Source organism: Centruroides sculpturatus, unplaced genomic scaffold (assembly GCF_000671375.1).
Source record: "Centruroides sculpturatus isolate CEXI.00-Female unplaced genomic scaffold, Cexi_2.0 scaffold339, whole genome shotgun sequence".
NCBI lineage: Eukaryota > Metazoa > Arthropoda > Arachnida > Scorpiones > Buthidae > Centruroides > Centruroides sculpturatus.
The window spans coordinates 139,002-157,364 of record NW_019384539.1 but is presented as its reverse complement, the minus strand read 5'-3'; the positions used below and the strand labels follow the sequence as shown (position 1 = coordinate 157,364).

At 32.2% G+C, this 18,363-nt stretch overlaps 1 protein-coding gene across 2 annotated transcripts in view; it reads left to right on the top strand.

Moving 5' to 3' along the window:
• Positions 1-14,890, top strand: part of LOC111623339 (XK-related protein 4-like) — a 44,908-nt gene extending 30,018 nt beyond the window's left edge. Inside the window, exons 1-4 of one of the 2 annotated variants that reach the window (XM_023365876.1) lie at positions 4,381-4,663; positions 6,063-6,642; positions 11,330-11,589; positions 14,142-14,890. In XM_023365876.1, the coding sequence (XP_023221644.1) occupies positions 6,077-6,642; positions 11,330-11,589; positions 14,142-14,749 (1,434 nt within the window). In that variant the 5' untranslated portion in view covers positions 4,381-4,663; positions 6,063-6,076 and the 3' untranslated portion in view covers positions 14,750-14,890. Of the gene's footprint in view, positions 1-4,380; positions 4,664-6,062; positions 6,643-11,329; positions 11,590-14,141 lie in introns of those variants that run through there. The other variant, XM_023365875.1, reaches the window with a different exon arrangement.
• The last annotated feature ends 3,473 nt before the right edge of the window (positions 14,891-18,363 follow it).

Below are 18,363 nucleotides of genomic sequence, written 5' to 3'. Positions count from 1 at the left end.
AAATTATCTTAAAATCGTTTGGAAAATATCATTTTTCTATATTATATATGGAATTTCCAATTATAAACCGGAGGAAATTTTATTTTTAAACAAGAAATTCTATCAAATAGTAGCTATACCTGAACAAATATACGCATATATACTCGTATGTATATATAGGTTCACTTTTCTTTTTCTTTTTTTTTTTTTAAATTGCCAAATCAATAATTTTATCTTCTCACTCTTCCTTTCTTTCTCTGTATAATTAATAGAATTTATAGATTTTATAATAAACCAAGCGGAATTCGTATGTTGATAAAAGAATAAAGCGTTACTCCCCTGATAATTAGACTTCACGGCAAGACACAATGAAAATCTAAATATCTTTCTGAAAGAAAAATAATTACAGCTAAATACCCCTGATTTTTATTTCATTTTTTAAAAAAGATTCTTAAATTTATTACTTGTACTTTGATAACTAAAACAATTTTCTTTGTGTTAAAAACGTGTTTATCGACGACATCCTCCCCCCCACTCCACGGTGGTCATCAGCAGACTCGTGACGTTTAGGTATATGAAAACTATCAGTGACATCATATCTCATCAAAACGACGTTTAGATGCTATTTATGAGTTGGTTGATGAAAAGCTACTAGCATAAACTTACCGATATTTCGGTATCAGTACCTGTGTGTTGCAAAGAGGCAGCTGAATCAATTGGACAACTGAAAGAGCTAACACAATCTCATTTCCTGTGTTTTTCTCACGCGAGGTGGTTCAACACCGAGGATTACTTTCCCAGCTGCAACCATACTTAACTTTTTATGTGTCTTTTGCTATCCGCAACCAGCAGCAATTAAATACTAGCCTTAGAGAATATAACGGTTCTGAAGGGAACTCGACCAGATTTTCTATCCTTTTATCATAAACAGCTGACTTGTCTGCGTTATTTAATCAGAACAGGCCGACATAAAAGGAATATTAAACATAAAAACTACTTAACACAATGCTTTTTTGACCTTCAGATATTGTTTTATGTATTTTTCTTATTTTAAATTTAATGCACGAAGGTTAAAACTTTCGGAAAGAAGGAAGGAGGAGGGAGTAAAAAAAATAATAAATAAAAAATTAAAAAAAATACATTACTTAAGCATAATCGAATTTTTCAACTTATCAGATTTTGAAATTATTATTATTTTTTCTTGTTTTTTAAAGAAGTTTCGGTTGAATAAGTTGTTAAAAAATACATTACATATGTTCGTTATTGACGTTAATTGCATTCTATGACGTAACTAATCGATATTATTTTAGTTAATACAGTTTGTAGCATTTACAGGCACGTAATGAATGTTTCGTGAAAACTCATTACGCAAGTTAATATTATTTTTAATTGTTAATTATTTTTATTTTTTTTTTAAGAAATGAAAATTTTTCTGATTCATAAAAAAAACACACACACACAATAGTTAAAAATCATTTCCACTAGGCATTATTATTATTATTATCTTTTTTAATCAAGGATAATCCAAATGATTATTAGTTCCTTTAAATGTCTACTGCAGCAAAAATTATCAGCATCTTCCACCACATTTATTAACCTTTAGTACGAAAATTCAACGTTAGGTGCCGCGCCGTCACTAAGAGGCGTACATTTTTTTTTCTTTGGTCTGTTGATAAGGTTCTTATCTGGTGATTTGTGTCGTTTAAACATTCGAATAATGTTTGCATCAAAATAGCGGCCATGGCAACGGGCCAAAATGTCATTGCACATACCAAAAGAGAGGAAGAGAGAGAGAGAAAGAAAAATGATAACTTAAATATTTAGCAAGTGGTTTAATTCAACTCACTTTGCCTTCATTTATGTACGGATTTCTTTTATTTTTCTTCTTCTTCTTCCTTTAACTTTCTAACTGATAGCAACAGAAATGAGATCATCCGAATTAGCTCCGTGTTATTTAATCACTGTGTAAATATATACAGCATTTAAAATGTTAGAAAAATATAGAATTAAACTAAAATACAATTTTTTAAAAAATGCAATATCGATGGAATGGATAGAATTTGCAAAAAAGCAGCAAAAAGTTTCTGTTTTTTTTTTCTCTCCCTCCACGTCTCTTCTCCCTCTTCTATATAAGAGAATGTTGGTTCAACTGAGGCTTTCAACAAACTTTCATTTAGTAGATTCTAGAAGGGAATGAAATAACACATTTAGCTTAGGGCACTTCCGTTTGACAGACATTGCGGTCGGACAATGCATCTTAATGCAGCCAACTATCTTATAATACTTTTTGTTTATCTACTTCTTTTATTTATATAAATTAACCTGATGTATAAACAAAAATTACATCTATATTATAAAATTAGCCGAAGAGAAAGTTTTATTATTAGTTTATAAACAGAATCCTTATTGTTTCAGTTAAGAATATTTACTAAAGGACAATTAAAACTGCTTTAGACTGTTGGCTTGTAGATTTACGTCTAGACACGAACAAACAAAGTAAAGCAAGATAACTTAAGGGAATTACAATTTTAATGTTATAAAATCGATCAATTTATTTAGAATAATACAAAATGATTCTAGAATATAAATTTTACATAAAGATTTTAATATAAGAAACTAAGATTTCGAGAAAAGAAAGTAGTAAATGTGATAAACGTGTAGTAGTCCTGAGGGATGTATTCCTATAAGAAACGTATGATGTATATAAATCTACAAGAGATCAGAAAACATACTTTCATACATGCAAAGTTGTATAAAAAGAATATTTCTACAGTGAGTAATTTTTATGAAAAGTTTACATCATTCCCTACGATTTGGAATCTTCAATTTTCACCATTCTTGAATTTTAATAGCGAAAAATAGGGCTATTTCATATTTATGAAAAAAAAGGAGAATTTCCTGCAACTGTAGAAACAATAGAAAAGTTAAAAGAAGAATTTCTAGTAGCTGCGATGATACAATTTTCGCATTAACATTATTTTTTTTTCTCCCCGTTTGCCAGCCTTAACGACCAGTAACGACCGCAGTTTACGGCAGATAAGTCACGCTTCCTGCCGTCGTTACATCACTTCTATCACTCACACAGTTACCTGCACGAAGCCTCACTGACAGACATTCCTAAGCTGCAACAACAGCAGTTAATATCGCGACGTTTCGAAAATTAGTTTAGTTATCCAATTCCACTTACAATGGCGGCTAACACTACAATTCTCAAAATACACATAGCGCCATCTACTAGTCGGTATACGTATTAAAGTTTTTTTAAAAAAAAGACCACCCTTTTTTATTATTATTAAAAATAAAAATATCTATTTAAAAAAAACACTCGGAAAATGCGAACTGTTTAAGCCACGTAGAAAACTGTTGTAATCGTCAGATTATTAAATTTTCATCCAGTTATCTCTCTTCCGCACCCGGAACAATCTACTAGAAGATTCGCCTTATAAATCAGTTTTAAGAAGGACATCCTGAAAGAAAGTAAAATCATGTCCTCGAGCGCGTATAACGCTTTCGGTAAAGGAGATTTTAGGGAGAAAGGGGGGACGGAAAATACAGTTTGAGTGTCAAAAACGTACAAACCATTTACGACACATTTCAAAATTTCATACAAGGGGCAACAAAGTAGCCTGAAGGCAATGTTGTCACGACACAGCGTGTAACAACTTACTTGTCAACTCCTTTATTTTTTTTTTCTTTCTTTATTTCTTACTAACTCTTGTTAACTCGATTCAACAACTAATGTAACTTTCCAAAATGCTTTTTACATTCGAAAACTTTTAAGAATACGGTGAAGATAACGAAAATCAATTCCATTTATAATCCTTTAAAGCCGATTACTTGTTGATAAGGGATTACATTCTTTTTATAGTCTATAAATCTGTTTTAATTATCGAAAATAAAAAGAAATAAAACGGGAATTAATTGCTAATCTTATCCCGTTACCTCGTATATAACCAGGATGCTATTTATAGAAAGATAAAACTACTATCGTACTTCGTCACGAATTAGCAATTTATAACTTGATAATGACGTCATTTGTTTATATTTAATGAGAAAGTGAATGTAAATTTACTTAAACGTCCTTATTATTGAGTTTAAACCGCACTATTTATCTACCGTGTTTAAATTATGCGAATAACTAAATGCGAACAGATAAAATATAGCGCCTAGACGAAAATGTAAGAAAAAAAGCCAATCAACGTTGAGAATTTAAAATTTCAAATTGATTTTCAAGCTTATTGGTTATTAATATTAATCGTGTAGTCTAATATCATTCGTACGAGTTTCATTGGTTCGGATAGTTTATACGTCATTTCAAAATCGGTCGTCTATTGGTTTCTCTATAAAAAAAAAATAAAAAAAAATATAAAAGATGTAGCGTAGCCATTGGGTGTTTAAATATTTAAAATTTAAAATGGAACGTTTTTATTGGTATAAATAATTTGATGTAAATTTTCAATTGTATAAACATTTCGTTTACAAGTTCAATCTATTGTCGAATGTGCAATCATTTCTATGCTAATTTTCGAAGTGAAAGTTTAATTTATTTTCTATTATGTTATATATTTAGGACATAAATCCAATTTGAAGCTAGGGAAAGAAATACATTTCAAGTAAAGAAGTCCACTTTCAATTGGGCGATGTTCTCTATAGTGCATCTCGACCATCCCGAAGGATTTAACAGGTGAATTGAGAAGAAAGGTAAAAACCTTTCTTCTTTAATAATAATTCCACTGGGATATTCTTGGGATTTGCGATGTTTAGATGGCTTTTCACCTGTCTGCATTATTGAAAGAATAATTCTACCTGCTAATCTCTAAGAATGAACGAAGCAAAATAACCCAGCAGATAAGATTCCTCAGGCAATAAAAATTAGCATAGATGACAGTCGAGATATTATATAATTAATTAACCATTCAAGTTTTAATTAATTATTTAATATTACGCAGAATTTACTACGAATATTCTTCGGATTTTAATAAAGTTTATCGTGAAGTTCATTAAAGGAATGACCTATTAGTATTAAATAGGAATAATCATCTCAACGAATTATCTCATGCTAATTAGTAAACTATTAAAAATAGATTTATGCATAAGGGAACGTAAACATCGTAATACAATAAACTGTATTGAATTTTTCCTTAAACTACTTAAATAATCAGAAATTTAAATCATAATTTTACATATATAACAATGTTTTTCTTGGCTACTGTATTGCAGATGTTTACAATTTAATTCATTAAGAGATTAAATTTTTATATAAATGAAAATTTAAATTGTTCCTCTTTTATATTTGTGTTTGTAAGTAGAACAAAATCAAAAATAAAGAAAGGGAAGAGCAAAGAAGCTCTGCAATTTATTCCTGTCTTGACTCACTTGCCTGCAACACGTCAGATTGGCGTTCGGCGCCTGTAAAGTTGTATTCTTTGCAACGCTTCGCTGCCCATCAGAAAAGCCCGAATACATTTGGTTTGCAAGTACTGTACGTTGGTTAAAATATTACTCAACTAAAAAGAAATACTTTCTTAAACTTGGAATATATATATATATATATAGATATAAGTAACTTGCGTTGTACTTAATCTGGAATATTTAAATTAAATTTTTTTTCCAATTTAAATATTTATTTTGTCAAGTAATATTTCGCACGATTTTTTATGGAAATGAAAACTTTCTTTCTTTTTTTTAAATCATGAAATGATGGACTTTTTATATCTGATCAATAAAAAATATACGAGAGAAGATATTTTCTACATAGTTGACGTAGTTTCCTCTTTCTAAATATTGCCAGAATTCTACGTTTATTTAATATTTCCAACTTCCATGTTACAGTTATAACATTTACATAGTAACGGGCTATAAAATAAGTTATCAGTCTATTTTGGTTCTTTCCGAGATAAATCAATAGGGCAACACCGGAAAATTGGAAAAAGAAACTACACGGGTTTGGGTTATTGGATGAATAAATAAAACATGATTAATAAACGGACTCATCTTTTAACTTTTGTAGCTATATTCGTTTCAGTTTTATTTTGTGGATGTGTTGAAGCCGAATAAATTATATATTCCTTTTATACTTATAGCTGACTAGCATCCAATGGTTGTAGTCAACGACGTAGAGTTGCAGGAGCCAGCCCTGCGTCCGGAAGATGCCCACTATCGCACACCTTTAAAACCCAATACAAGGCAGACACCACATTATCGAAGTCGTTACTACAGCGAGGACGACAGATCGAGCGATTATGACTACGATAGCAGTCACATCGTTACTATCACACCCGGTGCACGTTATGGGAGACCTCATCCGGCAGTACCACTATCGGACATCGTTTATCCACGGCGTGTGGAAAAAGAGGACGAATTTACGTGTCTCAGTGCTCTGGGCACTTTGGTGTCGTTGTTTAGCTACATTGCTGACTTTGGTACCGATTTGGTCATCTGTTATTTCTTCTATAAAGGTGGTCACCTCTGGTGGCTCGGACTTACGGCTGGTGTAGCTGCTTTATCGGCAATTACTGTCAATATAATCAGTTTACGTTGGTATATGCACGACGAAAAAGAGAGAGCGACATGCCCCGAAACGGCGAGACGTCCACATTTTTCCGCAACTGGATGGATGTTTCGTATTTTATTCCACTTTATTTTCTTAGGACCTGTCATCAGGTAAGTTTAAACTACTTTTTCCTCCATTTTACCGTTCCTCATCATCCACTTTCCCATTCACCTTTCTATTAGTTTTATATAATCGAAATAATCGCGCACAAAATGTAATTTTAATTATGCTCAAATTATTGTGCTACGTGCATCAGATACGAACGATAACAAATCTTAAATTGTTTTTAAAATACATTTATTTTAAAATTCACGAAGCCAATGCGCAAATGGGTAATATTTCAAAACGCGTTAGAAAGCGAGTAGTAAGTAAGCTACATTAACCACACTCACTGCTTTCGGTTGGCGTTTTTAAATAAATATATTTAAAAAAAAGGAAAATGATAAATATATTTATAGGGAAAAAAAATTATTCAGTGAGTCGAACTTACAGTAAATAACCTAGAAAGCCTTACATGATACAGATTTTGTAGCATAACCATAAAAAAATAATCCAACTTAGATCAATCACGTGTTCCCCTGCAACATTTTCGGATCAGGTAAAGACATCTTTTTTGTTGCATTTCGAGCTAGAAAGGGAAGTATCTTTCCTTTCTGTGCAACTGGGAATGGAATGAGATCTAGATTACCGAACACAAATGATTCCAGTGGGAGTTGAAAGACCATCGATCTTGTTAGACGTGGCCAGGTAAGGAGAAAGAGCACCCATCATTAGCATAAGAGAAAGTGTTAGTAATGGGATCTGATGGGACCATTTTATCACAGTTAGTCTTAAAGTCGGGCTCGCATCCTTATTGAGAATAATAATGGGTTTGCATTTTACTACAGAATCAGTATCGACAATACAAGAAGCCAATAACTCTACAGACAATTGAACGAATTTAATACAGAAAATCGAAACCATTTAGTATACTTTTAAACAATTTGCGGCACTTAAGAAAGATTATTTTAATTTTTCTAAAACCACGAGAACGACGTTTTCTGAATCTAATTGTCCTCCTTAAACGACAATTACTAAGAATGTTTTGATGTAATTAATACTTAACAAAAATAATTATTACATTTAAGGAAAAATATAAAGAATTATTCAATGTAGAATATTCATTTCACGCTTTGCTGCCTTCCTTTAACTCGACCGAAAAAAAAATGACAAAAATGCAAATAAGTTAAAACAATATCCAAAAACACAGAAAAAAAGGGTTAATCATCTAAAATTTACAATGAATATCTTAATTGAAGTCATTAAAAATTATCTCCATCCTGCAGACGTGCAACAAAAAGTAGGGGAAGAAGAAGAAGGAAAAAACAAGGAACAGAGAAGAGGAAGGATGTATTCCATTCTGATAAACGAGTATTTAATATCTTTACTGACTTTAATAACCGAAATGACTAAACTTACTATAAATAAATTCGACATTAAAAGTAGAATTTTAGTAAACAAATTTTCTAGAAAGATTATTTACAAGTTACTAGTTGATAACAAGCTTTAATTTCCGTAATAATTCTTTTCTGTCCTGTACACATTTATATTGTTTCCTAGTTAAATCTTCTCGACTGGAAGTTTTAAATAAAGTATAGTTCATTAGGTCGTCAAGTCGGGCTTGTACAGACGAGATACCAGACAAGGATTAAGGCGACAGAAGAGTTTTAGGTTTGTAATCAGCAAAGGTAAAAGACGAATCAAATCACGCCTTACCTCCCACCATCAGTCAATTCGACGTCCAAGTTTTTAATTGGTTTTCTACGAGCTGCTAGCTTCGGGAATTCTACTAACTCTCTTAATCACCTCTAGTTGATGGAATCTTTCGTTTCGCTCCTACTTTTTTTTTTCTGCATTAAATCTCTCCCAAGTCGAATTTTATTTTATTTTACTTGTTTTTTTCTTAAAAGGTTTCGATAACGTTTGAGATATCTCCTCTACGCTCTACGATAAATGTAATTAAACCGAGTCAAAATAAATCTAACTTTTGTTAATATCCTTTATGAAAGTTCATCATCCTAAATGGAAGAATAGAAAACTTAGACGATGTAAACATATATTCTATATATTTTAAGTGGAAGAGAGTAAATAGAAAAGAAGATATTAACCTAACATTACCTCTGATTATCTATTTTTTTGCTTTAAGAGCATTACTCTTAATCAATATATAAAAAAATGTTGGATTTCTATTTTTCTCTATTATTTTATTTATAAATTTATTTTCTTCTATACATAAAATGCATTCCCTTTAGGTTATAAACAAGTGTTTAAAGATGGATACGAAAGAAAATTTGATAACGTTGACTCTGTAAAATTAAAGCAAATAAAGGAAAGCCTGTGTGTGTATATATATATATATATATATACGAGTTATAAATAAATAGATATATGTAGAGTAGACTGCATATTAAAAATTGATAAAGCATGCAATATTGATTGGAGAGAGCCTAGAAGGGAGTTTCATTTTCTTCAACACTTGATTCGAGATTAGTTTTAAATTTCGCACAGAGACGGCCCAAAAAAAACATCAAAAAATAAACTGGAAACTAATTGTTAAGAAATAAGATAGCTTACAAAGAGAAAATAATAAGAAACCTAACCGAGACGAGTTCATTAGGCGCTTGACAGTAATATTTTCTTTCATCCTAATTACAGGTAAATTTTGCCACATCATTCATTTTTAGTTGCTGTTTAATTATTTAGTGAAAGAGAACAGTTAGTAAATAGGGGGAAAGAGTGTAGAGTGGTTGTAATATTGAAAATCTTTCGACAATTCTCCTGTTTACTTCCATCTCTCGAAGAAAAAGCAGCAACTCTTAATGACGAAGCCATTTAAACAGGCTCAGTAGTTTCATCGAAGCCAACTTCAATTCGCCACAATACTCTCGAGGGAAATTGCAACCGATCTTTCCATTAGATTGCCAACGACAAACTGTACCCCGGAGGGAGGTGGGACCCCGAAACACAACCATTCTTTTTATATTCTTTTTGACCTCTCGAAGACAGGATATTGTCATCTTTCTTTCGGGATGAACGTGATTCGCTTTCTATACGATTTATCTTTTTTTATATTTAACTTTTATCTTCAGACCTTACAACTTTACCTATCCCTTTATTTGCTTGGCAATCAGCGCGTATTCTCCACGAAACGTGCCGATTTATATACATGGAAGTATCTAACCCGTAACGTGTAATATATAGGGAAACCGGTAACGTATTGCCAACATAGGAATGCAGTTATGGACCTTCTTCTTAGCATTAAACCACCATAAACCCTAAAGAGTTTTCTTCCTATTCTTTGGTTACCCATAAAGAAGCATCATTAAGCAGAAACTTCACCAATAAGTTCTTCAATTATGAGCACAGATGCGATCCTATCCAGAGCAGCTGTGTTGGAGGACTTTCCTCTTGTGCTCAATATCAAAACTAGGAACGACAGCTGAAAACACAACTGTGTCGAGATTGATAGAACTATCCTTCTCCACTTCGGAGATTATGAAAGTAATTTTTCACGCTTAGACTTGCCATTATCCATTCGTCAACTTTTATAGCAAAAATTTTATACTCAATAATTTGTCACCGAGTCTTTCTCTAGAGAAATAAAATAAAATTAATGGTGTGGTTTCTGTTTCAGACTTATTACCGTACGCTATCTCCTTTCTAACAGAGTTAATTCTATAATAATTCAACTCTTAAAATAATAATAACAATAATAATATAATCGATAAACTTGTTGAAAAGTACATTTGTAATGCTTAAAGTCATTTTTACACAGCACAACTTCAACACAATCTCCGAAAACAAAATTAAGACTACACAATGCCATTGACATTCAAGAATCAACCGAAATTCGGAATAATATAAATAATGAAATTCTCCCCGGAGACGAATATAAACCCGAATTTAATTAATTAACACGCTTCTTCCTTAATTAAGTTTGATATTTAGATTAATTAATTAATAAGAGGGCTACGACTACAACCCAGACATCCAGATAAACAATGTTTGTCCGCCTAATCATAACACTGCTCTTCATCATCATCCTTCCAAAATTTCCGAAGATGTTTCCCTAAATTTTGTTATTAATGGAAAATTCGATAATAAACAAGCAATCATTCAAAATTTTCTACAAAAATACTTAGAGTTTTATTTATTAAACATATAATTATCGTCGATTCGATAAACAAGTAAAACCAAGAAAATGGCAAAGAAATAAAGGAGAAAATAAAAAAGAATCTTTATCGATTTTTGCGATAATTTATTTCATTATCGTTTCATTAAGGATATTCAGAAAATATGCCGGGATCTCTGTACAAGAAGAGGATAATTGGTTGCCTGGCAACGACACATTCTACCGCGACACGTTACATAAGTTAGGTAAGTAGTTTGGACTGGAAGGATAAGGGTAGAGGACACAAAACACGCTCAATTACCTGCCACGTACAAGTTTCTGGCAGAGTAAATCTTGCGTCATCTTCCGCACCATAAATTGTCGTTTTTAATCGACTCAACTGATTATGTAAGAGGACGAAAGACTTTTATGGGTGTCACACACGTTTGTGATCAGTCGCCTGGGAAAGTGAAACTTAATAGCTTTTTCTAAGAGCGCTAACTCAAACGGAATAATACGTAACATAAAGATTTATTTATACGGCTTGTTTGTGTAGATATATATATCTATATACACATGCAACAACAGTACTTATATAGAGATGTGTTTACTGAAATCCCACCTATTTGTTTCTCTTCCCCTCTTAGGTACTTGGATCTACTGATTTATGGTATAAGAAGTCGAAGAAATGGAAGAAGTCGATCCGATCCGAGAGACTGGCATTCGCGTTTGCCAGCACGAATTGAACAACCGGATGACGTGGATTACTATCTATTGATGGTTCACGAAGACAGAGATACAGCACTTCTCTCATTACTTCAGAGTTTTATGGAATCGGCACCCCAACTGGTATTGCAACTGTACTTCTTGGCTCAGAGAGATATCCCGGAAAGACATCAACTTACAGGTTGGTAAGCGCTTTAAGATGACAAAAATCGTAATTAATTAGACAATATTCAAAGTGGAATTTAGTCTCCGAGTGATAAGCTCAAGTGGACAGGAATTAGAAACGACAAGCGGTCAAATCCCTTGTTTAATCCATTGGATCGATATAATTTCGCAGGTTTAAAATTAAACAAGCAAAGATATAAATGTTTGTTTAACGCTTTTGTGTTTTGATTTCTAGGGGATTTATTTTATTAGTGGTTGTTAAGGAAGATTTAACAATAACCTGTCTATAAGGCGCTTCCAGTTTACAGAATTTTATCCATTTACTTTCGGGATAAGGTCGATATCTACCAAATTGTTCCTTCCTCGACACGTCCATCTTTCTCTCCTCTCTGTCTTTTTTCCCTTCTTAATCCCGTCTAAAATTTTTCATCAAGAACAGGATTAGTCGAATGCGCTAACTGGACAGAATTGGGAGCTCTTCTCGACTCCAATTATCAATTTAAAACGTCAAATAAATAGGGGGATGAAAGGAATTGGAAAGTGGAAGTGTCAGGCTACGGCATACTCAAGCCAGATTGATGGCTCTAAGTGACTGCTGCAGAATAGTTTGATGTAGTGTCAGAAATGCCCACGTTTAAAACTTCGACCGCTGTCTTGGTTTGGATAACGCCTATAAATTCAATGCCTAAACGGCTATAAAACTGGGTAATGTATAAGAGAGAGTTAAAGGTGCTGCCTACCAATATTCGATGCACGCTAAGAGATTACGTGTGATAAATATTCGTCGGAAATGAGAGTGAGAAATGCATTGGCTCCATCTCTTTCTTCTCTCAATACGCTTTTCAGATTTTTACAACGTTTTCACCGACTCAAACGATGTAATATATATAAAAATATATATTTTTCCATAAATGGAATTGGAAAAATGACGTTTCTTCGTATGATAATCGCCATGTTTCTTGCACGATACTCATCTTTCGATTTATTCTCCTAATATAAATTGAACACAAAGAATAAATCACACAAATGCTTAACCTCATCTAATGATGATTTTAATTACTAAAAGTTGTGCCAAATTATCGATCCTTTCACTAGTTTTATCACAAAGAGCGAGATAATCTGAGAAATGTGAGATTTCTGCATGAAAATTTCACTTCTTTTTTATATTATTTTTTTTCTTTTTTATCTTTATTTTTATTTTCACTCTCTCTTTTCTAAAAATGAAAAGAATCGGAATGATTATCGATTCAGTCCTTCAGCTGAAATTTCATTTTCCGTTTGCATAATTTCTTTAGAAGCTTCTCTTTCCAATTTAAATATAGGCCTGGCATTTTTTTTCTTTTTTTTTTTTAAATATTATTCTTATTCCTCCTTTACGTTTTTCAACGTACATAAAAGCGCAAATATGTTTATTTATTTGCTTATTTTGGAAGCAATACATAATTTGAATCACTTAAATAAGTAAATTTTAGCCGTAACTGGCTGGAAAATGTCTTAGAAGGGGGTCGAAATATACAATTCCTTTGCTAGAAAGAAGTTGATTCCACCTCTAAGCTGTCACTTTCAGATGCCGAAACTTTGTAAAAACAAAGTTGTAGTGTGGTCCAATGTACATTTTTTTTCTCAAAATATGTCACAACAAATGGGAAGTTACATTTGTCAACCGGTTTTACCGTGACAGATGAAGTATCCGAAGTCGCGATGATGACAAATGATGGATGAACATGACAAGCTAATCCTAAAACACGTGTAGAATAAATTTTATATGAGTTAGTCGCGTTATTTCTCTAATCAATTTTTAAACAGTTCATTGATCAATAAATAAAGAAACTTCATTCTCACTTAATTCTATCGTGAGTTTCCGTCGGAATTGAGCAATCTTTGCAAAGTAGCCGTCTTTCAGGTTAAACAAACAGATGAAGGAAGCTGTAGCTGCATGCCTTCGAACCGCTGTTGTTTATTCTCTTCTAGTACGTCGCTTCTCCAAAACTAATTAATTAGAAGTCCATTAATTAAGTAAGCGTGTCGACTAAATTATATCTTGGTCATTACTAGACGAATTTTTTTTTATTTTTGGTTCTCTTCGCTTAAATTTAGCGAAAGGAAGGAAGGGAAAAAATTGTAGATAATTTTCCTGTGAAGTCCTTCATTTGTTTGGCAATGTTTCAACAGATTTTTCGCTATAAAAATGTTTTTCGTTTCCAGATATCATAGAAGAGCCAAAAGTAAAGATTTTTCTTAAAAAAGGACCGCAAACAAAGGGAATTTTTAGGCAAATTTCTGGTCGAAGAGCATCTCTTTAATGCATTAATTTAATTTCGAAATGACTTTTTACATTTATTACTACTTCGAAGCCGATTGTGTGTGTGGCAAATTAGAAAGTGTGTTATCTTAATAACCCCCTTAACTAATTTGTTCACTTAATAATCATTAATGATCAACATTATACGTAAATTCGAACAAATATTTAGTTAGGAATCATTTATCAGCTCGGGTTACAATGTAAATTAACCTTTGAAAGCGCTTAATTACTCAATGAATAATGAATATTTTGTGTATATTTTGTAGAATATCTACAGTTGGCATCGGTGGCGACTTCTCTCTTCGAATTAGCCTGGGCCTTAGCATCTTATCATCGAGCCATACGCCGTTCGTCACCGGATAAACGAAATATGAGCCGTACCGGTACAGCACTACAATTCCTTTGGCGCTATTGTACCATCGGTTCACGTGTAGTAGCCCTGGCACTCTTCGCATCCGAGTACAAGTATTGGCTCATTCCACTATGCATCGGTCACTGGGGGGTGATGTCAGTTTGGGTAATGCATCAGCAGACCCGATTCTGTGATACCGACACCGGAGAACCACGTCCTTGCCACGAGTATCTTTTCAACATGGTCATCGGAGCGATATACCTTTTCTGTTTCTTGAACGTCAAAGAGGAGCCCACAAGACGAAAGTACGCTGCTTTTTACGTCATCGTTTTTCTCGAGGATGCATCTATGATCGTATTGTGGTACCTGAAGTGCGATACTCATCTGTGGTACCGTTATCCCGCTCTAGGAGGTGTGATCGGTGCTTTCTTCTTAGGCATCGTATTCATGCTAATCTACTACAGATATTTTCACCCCAATGGTCGTATGCCCCTCGTCAATCGTGCGGCCAGGTGTTGTTGACTGTTCTGTTTCTATATCTATCCACTTCCAACGTCTACAACCATTTTTCTACTAGCAATACATAAACTTCCGGCCACTTGTTTGTCTGGGATTCGGAACGTGGGGATAATAGGGTTGGACTTTTAAAATATAGAAGAAAAACGTAAAAAAAAATTGAAGTTTTGGTTTTAGCTGATTATTATTATTATTATTATTATTATAATAATTAAAACAATTGTAATTGTGTTATTTAATGATTAGATTGTAGCTAATGGCTTGGTTCTGTGTATAAAAAATTGAAGCAATTGACGTCACATTNTAGCTGATTATTATTATTATTATTATTATTATATTAATATATTATTATTAATCGGGGCTTTCACAAAAGCAAAAACTGTTACAAGGAGCGTTTATCGTGAACAATAAAATAACAATTGTAGTTGTATTGTTTCTAATGTTGTCTCAGTTAATTATACTAATATTCTCCTATTTATAAATAGTTGTTCCTTAATATAAGATAAAAAAAATCTTTTTTGAGCGATTAAAATATTAAAAAAATATATATATATAAAAAAATAGAATACAATTATCATCGGTAAATAGCAAGAGCTTATTGTTTAAAGTGCGCATTATACATGGTTTTTTGAGTCTCGACTGGAAAAATAAATTTATATACTTTATGATTACTAAATAAACTTTGAATACAAAAATAATAAGATAGACTAAGTCTTATTTACTAATTGTTTTATATAAATTTATCGTAGGTAGTGTACGAGATGTGTACAAAGATACAAGAGCGAGAGAATGACAAGAAAAATTAAGTTAAAGATAATAATCTTTGATATCCTCCAGGTATATACAGTATTTACTGTATATTACACTCGTAGGCCTATACGTGTCTGTGTGTTTATATATCATAATCCAATAAATATAAATTTGATAAACTCTCTTCATTTTTCATATTAAAAAAAAAAACACTTGAAACTTAATTCGTTTCCTTGATAAAGATTCCCTCAGACAATTTCTTAAAAATGTTTTTCTAACATCTGATAGAAACCAAAGCATCTCAAAGTGACAAAAATCTTATCAAGTATCTTTTCCCCGCTTTTAGCGTCAAATTAGATTTTACTTAATAACAAAAAGAGCGGAACAAAAAGAAAAATTTATATATATATATAAAAAAGGGGAGCGATAATTTTTATTTTATTAATAACGTCAATGGCAACATACAAGCTTCCGACCTTTTTCTTTCTATAGATATTGAATAGGTCTTTAATATTAAACATCAGGCTGACAAGTCATTAATGGTATGTCATTGTAACAATATTTTTTCCCACTTTCGTTCTCAATAATCGGAGATTATGGAAAAGACGATAATTAGAAGTCGGTCGTCAAATAGATAAACTCGACATAAAAGCACTCGTGTCAAGAAGCCAAGTGACAACGTGACAAGACATTCAATAATTCGTTTCTTGTTACCAAGAAAACAAGGTAAAAAAAAAATATAATAATAATAATGCATGCATTAATTATAGATTAATAACAATTTTTATAATGTACAAGTGGATATTAATATTAAATTTTTCATTATAACTTAAAATTTCTAGATATATAACGTGACTGGCATCATTACAGAAGGATCACTTTAACATTAAATATACTAAATTTTTATTTTCTCTTGCTTAAAAGTGAATTATAATCTTAGCAAACACGAACTTTATACAAAATATTCATATCTAAAGACTTTATAATTAATTTTGAAGTATGTTTGAATCACTTTCGGCCCGTCTTCCTTTATCAAAACATAACTTTAGATAGAGGAAAATTGCTTATAAAATTGCAAATAGCTCTTAAGAAAGATAGAAAATTAAAAATCGAAAGGAGATTTATCATTTAATTAAAACGCTTTAAGTAATTTTCCAATGTACAATTAATGTACTGTCGAATCCGAATTTTCTACAAGATCTGGGACATGTCATGTTTAAGAGAGAACAAAGAAAAATCCAATAAAATTCAATTAATAAAGAGAAACAAAGTAAAGGAGACAAAGTCGATACTTGATGTTGCCAGTGAATGGTATTTGTAATTAGATTTTAATTACAAAATTGTTCTATTTGTTTGTAGATTGTCATCTTCATCATTATTTTCTTTCTGTCACTTTCTGAATATATTTTATTACACAAAGTTTTAATTATCTCTTGTATTTCGACTTTTAAACTTAACCATAAATCCTCAGGTATTCACTAAAACCTAATTCGAATAGAATTTTAATTCATTTTTCTCTATCTTATAATCATTTCGTTCATTATAATAATCTGCGAATGGCTTCGACCTTCCCCCTAAATATTAAATAGAAAACACTTCAGTAACTGTAAATTACTAAAAATTCATTTGTTTCGTCAAAATTGTCTACACCATTACGTCATTTCGACGCCATTTTAAGCTTCCCCAAAGCAGGAACTGCATGTACTGTACACTAGTAGAAACGAATACACCTTATCAGATTAGCGTGTAGACTTCATTACTCGTTCCTTCAGGTTCTTCCATTTAACGCCAAATTCGATTTAGTGCCAATTTCACACGCTAAATCGAGATCCCACGCAAAATACGAATGTAATAAAGAAAATTGCGTCATTCGACGAGTAAATGGCACCTTCAGTGACGTGTCAGTGACGAAATAAAAATCGCAGAAATTATAATTAATTTACTGAAAATATATGGAAATTTTTAATAATAAGTTAATACACGATGCTTCAAAAGAGCTGCAGGATAGTAATAATAATAATAAAGGAGGAGGAGGGGCTGTCTGCTTTTGCAAACTTAGCCCACTAGGAAAAGAAAGGAGTGAAGAAAAGGTTGAAGAAAAGGTTCTGAAAGGAGAAGTATAAAGGAAAAGGGGAAGAGTAACGCTGAAAAAAGTTATTAGAACCTCAGAGCGCTGCATCGGAAATTATTAATAACCAAAATTACAAAAGTTGACGAGACCGTTATACAGTATTAACAATTACAAGAAATGGTCCGGTTACAGTAAAATGCAAAATCCATTATATATGGGTAGGTATAAACTAACCTTCAACACTGCAATGTTACAATAATATTAAGAACTGGTTACAATTTTAACACGCAGAGAGAATGTAAATATTAGCTTACTATGATATAATAATAGAGATTACATGGTACGTGAGGACCGGATGCATATAAATGGGAATACCTTTATTTTTTTTTATCTAGAATCTAAAACTAAACTAATACTAGACGACTAAACTATGTACAAAAGATTTCTACACGGCCGATCAATCAATCGCTGATAACGTCACTTTTCCGTTTTTTCACTGTCTTTCTGCTCATCTTGTCTGTTCTTGTTTTCATTCTCAAGAATTTTTTCTTTCCTGTAGAAGTCTGGCAGACGAGCCCTGGTGCCAGACTTCTGAAGGTGTTCAAAACACTTCCAGAGATTTTTCTTATCAAAAATGTTTTGTAGTGTCGGTGGCCAATTATGACCTTCTTGAAGGCATTCCCTATAGAATGGAATGCGTTGATCCTCATATTGTTTACAGTGGAATATAAAATGAATGGCATCTCCTACACTATTATTGTCGCACAGGAATTTATTAGTGTTTCTCTTCTTAAAGCGG